This window comes from Camelus dromedarius, chromosome 9, assembly GCF_036321535.1.
Source record: "Camelus dromedarius isolate mCamDro1 chromosome 9, mCamDro1.pat, whole genome shotgun sequence".
NCBI classification, from domain to species: Eukaryota; Metazoa; Chordata; class Mammalia; order Artiodactyla; family Camelidae; genus Camelus; species Camelus dromedarius.
Genome location: NC_087444.1, coordinates 65,203,794 through 65,213,269, shown reverse-complemented (window position 1 = coordinate 65,213,269; position 9,476 = coordinate 65,203,794). Strand labels below are relative to the sequence as shown.

At 52.2% G+C, this 9,476-nt stretch overlaps 1 protein-coding gene across 7 annotated transcripts; it reads right to left on the bottom strand.

The window, feature by feature from the left end:
• Positions 1-365: 365 nt before the first annotated feature.
• ZBTB32 (zinc finger and BTB domain containing 32) lies at positions 366-9,157 on the bottom strand. Of its 7 annotated transcripts, none has more exons than XM_031456883.2 (7): positions 8,903-9,157; positions 4,425-4,538; positions 1,937-1,984; positions 1,616-1,689; positions 1,429-1,497; positions 1,141-1,305; positions 366-957 (listed from the first exon to the last, which is right to left on the bottom strand). In XM_031456883.2, exons 2-7 carry the CDS (start codon positions 4,427-4,429, stop codon positions 674-676), a joined length of 645 nt encoding a protein of 214 aa, XP_031312743.1. In that variant the 5' UTR covers positions 4,430-4,538; positions 8,903-9,157; the 3' UTR covers positions 366-673. The 7 variants fall into 7 exon arrangements, with proteins under 7 accessions (XP_031312743.1, XP_010977132.1, XP_064345331.1 ...); XM_010978830.3 differs by having other exon boundaries at positions 1,937-2,922; positions 8,903-9,131; XM_064489261.1 differs by lacking the exons at positions 4,425-4,538; positions 8,903-9,157 and adding an exon at positions 4,010-4,386.
• Between the last annotated feature and the right edge of the window lie 319 nt (positions 9,158-9,476).

The following is a 9,476-nucleotide window of genomic DNA, read 5'->3' as shown; positions in this document are numbered from 1 at the left end:
GCGGGCCTTTCGACCCTTGTGCTCAAGGAGAGGCGCCGGGTGGCCGAAAGCAGGGCGGAGCAAGCATTCCTCTCGAGCCCCAGGACGGGGATCCAGACTCCGACTCCGCGTTCCTTTGCTTGCTGTGGAAGGGACGAGTAACTTGGGTTCTGACAGCTTCCCCCTACAGGACTTGCTGCTACGTCGGCCTAGACGCCAAGCCCTCGCGGCCCGCTGCCTCCGGGGGAGGACAGGGAGCTCTGGGAGATGGACAAGGTGGCCGCCGCGCTGAACAGCGGACGCACTGCCACCAGGGGCCGCTACAGGACTAGGGTCAAGGCTGCCCCACGCGCGCAGACCAAAGTCTGGACTCAGAATTCTGATCCTGAGAGGAGGGCACAGAAAACTCTTTATTTTGGTGATGAAACTGCCAGGCCCCGCACAGTTAGCCTTCACTCGTGCAAACTTCACTGTCCTAACCCCACACGGACTCGTTGGTCCAGGCTTCTGCGGCCTGCGGTCATCTAGGAGAGGACTCTAGGCGACCTTCTTGGCGGCACTTCTTGGAGCTGAGTTTGCTAGGCTGCTGGAGCCGCATTGCGGGGGTCAGAACCCGCGGTGTGGGCCCGCTGGCCCGTCGTTCATTCTTTAATTGGGCCCTTGGCTGAAGCCAAAGAAGCTGCTGACACCCCCATCAGGTGGTGGAGGAAGAGGGCCTACAGGGAGAGGTCGAGACTCGAGATGGCCTCGAGGAGGAAGAGGAGGAGTAGAGGAAGGTGGAGCGAATGGTCCATCCTGGCGGGAGCTGGCTGGGCGAGTGGCCACGCATGTGCGTCTGCATGGAGGCCAGGCTCGGGCAGCCGGCCTGGCACAGAGGGCAGCGGTAGGGTGCGGCCCCGTGCGTCCGCAGGTGCTTGGTCATGGCCGAGAAGTCCCGGGAGCGCTGAGGACAGAGGCTACAGGAGAAGGGCTTCTCTCCTAGGGCAAGTGAAGAGTAAGGCCCGTGAAGGAAAGAAGAAGGGGGCAAAGGCTGGCCTAGGGATAGGTTGGGGCGACTGGGCAAGGGAGTTGCACAGAAGCAAGGCACGCAGAGAGGGACCTAGGAGTGGGTCCACTGGAGTGAGGAAGGAGACACAATTCAAATGGGCAGGGCGCCCATACCTGTGTGGACACGGTAGTGCGTCTCCATCTGATGTTTGAGTGAAAATCTCTTCCCACAGACAGAACAAGAATAGGGCCGAGACCTAGCAGGAGGGGGCGGGGGAGGGTGTCGGCGAGATGGGCGGCCTGCTGTGCCCACATGACCCACACAGGTTGCAAGTTTACCTGTAGGGACAAAAGGGAAAGGAGGGCAGGGCTGGGAATCCAAGAGCCAGATTACTGGAGCACCCAGGCAAGACCTCAGGGGCTACAGTGGGGCTGAGGCAAAAGTGCCCTCACCCTACTCACTTGTGTGCCTCTGATCAGACTCTTCCATCTCCCCAGGGCTGAGCTGTGTGGGGCCCTGGGGGAGGGAACCTGGAGGGAGCAGAGTGAAGTAGAGGCCCTCCTCAGGCTGGACTCCTGGGCCCTAGCCCCAGCCCCCCCAGCCAAGAGACCATGTTACAGAGTGCATGCAGGGCAGTGAGGGGCTTACCTGGGGTGGGGCAGGAGGAGGCCAACTGGTTCTGGCTCCAGAGGCCTTTGTGGAGGTTTAGGGACAATGGGATCCTGGGGGTGGGATGGGGAAGAGTTATAGCCTTGACAACACCTGGGATCCTGGCCCATCCCTTTCTGGGAAGGGTGGTGTCATGAGTCCTCACGGGCTGGGCTTTAGCTTTCCCTGTGGTGGGAACTTCTTGTCCCACCTCAGGAAATGTACCGTAGAGATAAGCTATGTGATACCCTTCCGCCCAGCCCATCACCGCTGCCTCTCCTGAGCCACTCCCTCCCAGCCAGAGGTCTTCCTTCAACTCACCTCTGTTCCTGAGGCCAGACCTCCTGCCAGGCTCCTGTGATGGGGGTGCTATGGGAGAAGGGAGTGCCATATCTGGGTGGCAACAGCAGGATGCTCCACAGGGCAGACTGGCCCTCCCCTGACCAAGGGGCCTCAGCCCACCAGGGCCTAGGGGTGAGGCTGGTTTGGAGGGAACCTGGTGGGGGAAGGGGGCCAGGGAACTCCCGCAGGCTTTCCTCAGAGCCCCCTGGACTGTCCCTCACCCACGTGATCACTTCTTGCTTCCCACCTACTCCCCCATGTCTAATGGGGGATTGGTCGAGTTTCTCCTCTGATCTCATCTGCTCCCCTTGACCCTCCCACATTGCCTCTGCCATTTCAGGGCTCTCTCTTGGTGGCCTGTGCTCATGCAGTGTCTCCTGTTCTTTCCCGCCAGCTCTAACAAACTTCTCTGGTCTCTGCTTCTCTCCAAGTTCCCCCAGTCCTCTCTTAGAATCCCTTGTGGGCTTCTCTGGCTCCTCCTGTTGTTCCTTCAGCCCTGGGCCCAGCTCTTCTCTAGCCATGTCCCTTCGAGCCCTTCTGCATGCCTCTTCCAGAGACTGCACCCCCAACACTCTGGCTGCCTCCTCAAGGGGCCCCAGTTCCCCAGGTGGCAGCTCTAGACTTTCCCCATAAACAAAGTGCAGGAGTTGGGCAAAGGTGGAAGGGCTGATGCCTTTCACCAGAGCCCAGCGGCCCCTGTGGCCCAACTGTTGGCTCACACCTGCCAGCACCAGGCTGTGTGCAGAGAACTCCTGGCTCCCCACGGTGATCAGGGTATCACATAGTGCTGGCCGGATCCTGGCTGCTAGCCGTACCAGCCGATCAGAGCCATAAGGACTGGGCAGTCTTGTCAGGGACAGGGGCATTGTGCCTTTCCTGGGTACCAATCTCAGAAATTCTGAGGGAAAGGCCACAGTGTGGGGTCCGTGGTGGAAAGGGGAGGGAGGAGCAGCATATTCTCAAGCCTGTGGAAGTGAGGGGAGAAAGAGTGAGTTGATGGTTCTGGATCAGAGCCCTCTGTCCTGAATGGAGCAAATAAACTAACCCAAGAGAAGACCTGAGCTTATCCAGAATCATAACAGGGGTCGGGGATGGTGGGAGGATGGAAATTAGACCAAATTCAGGACTTAAAGAGCAAGAACCAGACAATTAAGAACTCTATCAATTGGTGGGTTTAAGACTAATATAAATGTGTCCCACCAGTTGGCAATGTCTGACTTAAAGGATAGCAGACACTGATACTGATGCTTCTCCAGGCTCCTCTGCAGGGAAAGACCTCTGAGCAGGCCAGACTGTCCTCATTCCAGACAAAAAGGTCACAAAACCCAGTCATCCCTGGGAATTAGGGATGGAGCAAGACACAGCTTCACAGGCGAGTTTAGAAAACTCGTATGTCCTCCCCCTGCAAGCCCGTCATGTGGAGCTGAAGGTCCTGAGAGGAAGAAACGGCAGCAAAACAGGGGTTGTAGCTGCAGGAGGGCAGTCTCTAAGGCATCAATCGTCTCCCTGAGGCCGAAACTTCTAGAGCACATCCTCAGAGAAGGAACTGGAAGAGACCAAAGACTCCCATGCAGTGAGTTAAGAGAGCAGGTCAGAAGCCACAGGAGAGAAGGCTCCCCACCCAAGGATGGAGAGACTTTGGAGAAGGCTTTGACCCCTGAGGAAGCGGGAGAATGGGAAAGAGGAACTATAGAGGGAGAGGCTATTTCCTCTCAAGATTAGGATAAGGAGATGGTTCAATTTTGTTTTTCGTAAGCCAAAAGTGAAGACTAGAAAGACAGAACCCAACAACGCAGAAGTTTATCACACATCAAAACCACCACATTGGCTTTTAAGAAGAGAACTGGGGAACCCAGATACAGAGACAGACCCAAGTGTCCCAGAGCCTGGCAGGCACATTCCTAGGTGTGGGCTCACGGCGAGTACGGACCCTGGAGGAAGTAGGATTACTACTTGGACATCTCAGGGAGAGGGCTGCAGGTTGGCAGGAAGTGGACAGAAAGAGGGGTGTAATGGGAGGAAAGTCTCAGGTGGGGAGAAGCAACCACTCACCGATTGTAGCTTCCTCCTGGACACCGCATGCTCTGAACTGCTGTTGGGGCTCCTGGGGCCCCCCAGGGGCTAGCCCCGCCCCTGACCTCACAGTCTTCCATTGGGTGTCCCAAGTATCAGTCTGCCACACTCCCCTGAGGGGTGTGGTTTTATACCCCTGGCTCTGTTTCACCCCTCCAGGAGAGACCACTCCTCTACTTCCAGAACCCAGGCATTCTGCCTCCTAACCTCCTGTCTCATTTCACTTGTGAACTGTTAGAGGCAAAGAAGTGTATCTGAAGCAACAATAACTTTGGAATAAACAGACCTGCATTTGAGTCTCATCTTTGCCATTTACTAGTGAAGTCACCTTGGGTAAGTCACCTCTCTGAGTCTCAGTTACCTCAGCCATGAAATAGGGATAACCTCTGCTTACCTCATTTGGAGGAAGGGTGAAGATGAAATGACATGATGAATGTGAAAGTGGTTTCTCGGTACGTGGCATCATTCAAATAGTTTAGTTCTGTTTCTTAGAGGTGTCAGTAGAGCTCTGACAAAAAAAGAAATCGAGTCTCTCAGAAGCAAAAAGGACTGAAACATCTGGGTTCCCGGGAGAGAGTGAAGGAGGGCCAAAAGCATGCCTGCTCCTTCCTCTCCCTGGCTCAGTACTAGGAAGCCTGCACTGCTCTGTGGGAATGACCCCTGTCATCTGGGGCACCAGTGGGGACTGGGTGTGTGACTCAGATCCTCCCTTAGGCTCTGAAGGGGGCAACCCCAGGAAGGGCCTGCGGTGGTCTTCGAAGAGAAAAACTCCTTTTCTAAGGCTGATGACAAATGACATTTCTCTGAAATTAGGACTCCGGGGTTTCTTTCACTTCCTGCCTAGGGGGTGAAGCTCCTCAGAGATTTCCCCTCTTTTCACACTTTAGCACTCCTTAACCTGGGGAAGAGGGGAGGGCTGAGAGACTCAAATTTCTTTTTTTCTGTTTCTTGCTATTTCATTATTCCTCATCCTATGGCAAATTTTTCATGATAGAACAAGTGTCAATAAATTGATTATGATAGTGCCTGGCATATCACATATGCCTGATAAGTAACTGGAAGATGAACAAGTCAAGCACTGGCAAGCTGCTCCGGTGACAAGACAAGACAAGACACATTCTGGTTCCCTGAGGCTTCTAGTCCCCTCCTAGACTCAAATACTCAAATGTCTCTAAACTCCTGTTTCACCTTTTGGCTCCAGGACCCCACAGTGTTCAGACCAGCCTTCTCTCTCTCCAGACCTAACATGCCTTTCCTCTACCTCATTCTAGCTTGGGTGCAAGCAGATGTTAATCCTTCCTAGATCAGACAGGGTGTGCCAATGGGTGGGGCTGGTGGAGGGGCAATAATAGTGTGGGGAGAGGGGAAGATGAGTCAGAGTGAAAGGGAAAATGCAAATGGGCAGGCTGTATTCATTTGCTACTCTGATCGTTAAATATTTTCCATTTCTGAGCTTTCTAACTCCTCACACCACCACACCCAGGGACTCATTAGCTACCCATATAAGACACTTGACTTGGACACAGAAGAGCTCCAATCCCTGACTCCTGCGTATACAGAGGGAAACATCCTTCCTCCAACACAGAAATCCACCCTCCCTGAGGATATGGAACAAGTAGGGGAAGACACGAGGGAGAAACCCCACGTGGGTATAGGGGTCTGGAAGACTATTACGTCATCACCCACTGCAGTGTGGTCCCTCACACCTCCCAGGCCTACATCGTGCATCCATGACTCAGGTCGCCCACTGGAGGTTTGCCCATTGCTGATCAAAAGAGTTGGAGGCTGTGCTCAAAGGGCAGCATCCTCTTATCCAAATGCAGTTGACAAGGAGTGTCAGCGGGCTTTCAGGAAACCTAAAAGGGAGGGGAAGGGGCAAGGGGACTCCCCATTCAGTGAATGAAAGCCCCCAAGAATGGGAAACCCCATCTTTCCTCCCACTTGGTGTCTACCCCTACCTAAGGATATCCCTTTAGAGACCGCCTCCTTAGAGGTATCTCTAGGGCCTTCTGCACGTTAGCCCTTCTTCCTACATTCTTGACTGCACAGCCCAAACCATCTGGCACTGAGTAGTGACAGCAGAAGCAGAAACAAATAGCACTTTGACTTGGAAGGACAGGGACACTGTTGACCGTTTCCATTCTTGAAAGGGCTCTCCTCCCCAGTCTCAGAAGCCTTGCCCACCTTCTACTTCCCAGGCTGATTCAGTAGGAATTGCCTGTAGTTGTCTCCCAGGTGTGGGGCCAGGAAAGCACAGATTATGAGGACACAAGCCTGCATTCTGGGAGAGGGTAGAGTGGGTAGGAGAGATAAGGTGGGATATAATTGGAAGAGAAATATATGGGAAAGTGAGGTGTGATTTTTGCCTCAGTCCTTTCTAATTCTCATATTAGTTAATAACATTTGAAATCTGATTTTTTTATTCTTACTAATGGACTTGACCTGCCTTCAGGCACAACCCAGCTTGATGTAAAAATGTCAACACAGCAATACAAGTATAGATTCTCTTTAAATATTATAATTAAAACTAAATCATCAGAATATGCCAGTTAGAGGGATGATTGTTTTACAAAAAAATTCTCCCTTTATCTCATGTATTAAATATTGAGTACCCCCAAATATTGAGTACCTCAAAGCCAAGCTAAACAAGATTCAATTTAGAAAAGTTCTATGAACTCTCCACTCTTCCAGAACACATCGCTTTCCGCAAACTAGTTAAATTCTCCACAGCATTTTATATAGATTAAGAGCAATTATCCAAATTTTATATGAACTTTCAAATAGTCACTCTTTTTAGTTAAGTACATCCAACACATACCAGAGAAGAGACAACACAGGGTGAATTAGTTTCTTTCTGAAACATAATTTAAGTCTATGTTCTACATAACACAAGATCCAGATATAGTAATAGGCAGGTGAGCTGAATCTATGTCACAAACACCCTATCAACACAGGTCCTTTTGTGGATTAAATGGCAAAAGGACCAGACTAGAACTAAAAACAACCAAGGTTCCACTGCATCCTCGCAGTGGATGGACTTTTTCTACAGTCCTAATATGGGGCTAACTCTTATGAGACCCTCAGCTTCCTTACAGGGACTGTTTTCAAGACCAGTATTGAGTATCAGCATTGCCTCAAGCCCAGGCAGAGGGCCTCACTCTGACCTCCTCTAGTTGTGTCCCTCCCTGTGGACTGAAGAGTGCATGGGTATCTAGGAAGTGCCCACCTGGACCCTGTGCCCCTCAATTCTAGACCATGCTCTGGAAACTCAGAACCCTGGACCTCCTGGCCCAAATGGCCCACTTCCAAGGCTTACATGTGCCTCAGCCCCAGGTCTATACCCTTCAGAGTGGACTGTGTGACTGATGTATTTGTGTGGCCCTGATTGTGTGGGAGGGACATGTAGACTGAGCTTGGACATGCAGGCTAGTATACGAGACACCTTGAAGTGTGTGCCAACACCAGGTATGGGGAAAAAAGGGGAAATCTCTACTTCTAGTCTTGCCTAAGCCCCATAAATAATGTGGGAGCCTGATTTATTCCAGTGGTTCTTAACCTCTCTGGAGGTCACTAGCCCTTTAAAAATTGTAAGTCATGAAATCAGCTCTTTACATCAGAAAACTGTAGATTCTCATACTGTTTTGCTTATGAGTGAGAAGAGAGTTGCAGACTGCTCTGAAGCTCATCCTTGGACAAGTTATACTCCTTCTCACTTAGCCTTGTGGCTGCTTTTGTCCCCTCTCCTGCCAGACAACATGCATACAGTTTTTCTTAGTATTTCCAGGAGTCCATAGACCCTTATAATCCATTCATAGACTACCCCTTTGCCCCCTCACCCTTGGTTTAAGAACTCTGGGTGTACATGAAATCACCCTGAAAGCTCTAATACCATGCAGAGCTTGAACAGCTGAGTGAAATTAGGTATCAACATCCTGCCCCATAAGTATAAAAAGATCTTCAGTAATGACAACCTGGGTCATTTCCTAAAGAGCAGGATATCTCACACATCTCTTCTGGGCTCTAGTACAGCATCCACCTTACCCATGCCCTTGCCCCATGCTTAGAGCCTGATATCTCCTGGGCATGACTAGATAGGGTTTGGGGAAGAAGTGGGGACAGGGACTAAAAGGCCCCAGACACAATTCAGTCCTGGTTCTGTCCAGAGCCACCACAAAGCAATAATACTTCATGGAGGGCAAATAATCTGCTGGGATTTGGAACCTCCAGAAGATCATGAGCCTAATCTCCTGGCCACATTGCCCAACCTGGACCCAGTACTGGAAAATCTGCCAAAAGCACATCAACCCAGAATCCAAAGACCCCCCAAAGCCTTGCAGTCACATGTTCCCAGCACAGCCTGGATGCAATTTCTCTTTACAACTCCACATTGTGCTTTTGACCTCGTTAACACTTACTCTCAGCCTGGGCTGGATCCAAAGATCCCAGAAAACCTCTCAAGTGCACACTAGTTTCATTTCTTGGCCAACGACTCATAATAACCTCTGGAGAGTCATAGACCTCTCCTAGTCACTAGATCTGGGCTCAGTCCAATTTCTCACAGTTCAGAGGCCATAACTCATGGCCAGTGACCCCACACAGAGCTCCAAGGGCCTCCCAATGCCCCACAACACATTTTCAAACCAGGCTGCCTCAGGGACCATGGAACAACTCACATGAGACTAGCCTGGCCTCTGCCCAGCTGGGCCCAAAGTTGCTCAAGAGGCCCCATTTCCAGCCTCTGTAGGGCAGAGGGTGTCCGCAGAGCCTAAAGCTCTTCCTGACCCTCACGGCGACCACTCAGTCCCCCATATGCCATCTTTGCCTGGGCCAGGCCCAAGCCCAAAGAAAAGTAAGAAAATCCATGGCACTCACCGACTCAGGCCTTGTTCCTCTCCCCACTCAGCACCACATACACTCAGGGCGGCCCAAGCCCTAGTGGCCGTTAGGAAGTGGGGAGCAGCTCGAGGCTTGGAGAGCGACGCTCGATCGCGTGCACAGTTCGCCGGTTGCGCCTGGATCCCGATGCAGACGCTGATTGGCTGCAGCGCTGGCCACACCCTCTTTGGGGTTCCCGCCTGCTGAGCGTCCTCAACAGCCTGGGAGGCACCGAGGACAGCTCCACTTCCTCACTCCTGCCTCGTTCCCTCTGCTGATTGGCTCCAGAGCTCGTGCCCACCTGGCTGGCGCTGTGGAGGGACAGGACCTTAAGTCTGATTGGTCCGTGGACTTAAGCTTCAGGCCTCTAACGCTGAGATCTCATCTGCCACTCCGCTCTCAATGCTGACTGGCTGCGGAGTTGCTCTGTCCTACTCTCTCTTTGAAGAGACTGGGTGCTGAACCCCCTCGCCCACCTAAATAGCCTTGGAATCTCCCTCCGCAAGTGCTCAGGGATACCACCACTTTCCTGCGTCTGTCATTACACCCTGAGTAGCTCTCTTTGCAACCC

What these genes read in the sequence shown, in the direction of transcription:
- ZBTB32 (XM_010978830.3), bottom strand. Translation starts at nt 2,823, where the DNA reads ATGCCCCTGTCCCTGACAAGACTGCCCAGTCCTTATGGCTCTGATCGG. An exon ending in GTCTGGCCTCAGGAACAGAG is followed by an intron (nt 1,690 to 1,936) that starts GTGAGTTGAAGG and finishes TCCCACCCCCAG; the next exon opens with GATCCCATTGTCCCTAAACC. An exon ending in CTCCTCCTGCCCCACCCCAG is followed by an intron (nt 1,498 to 1,615) that starts GTAAGCCCCTCA and finishes TGCTCCCTCCAG; the next exon opens with GTTCCCTCCCCCAGGGCCCC.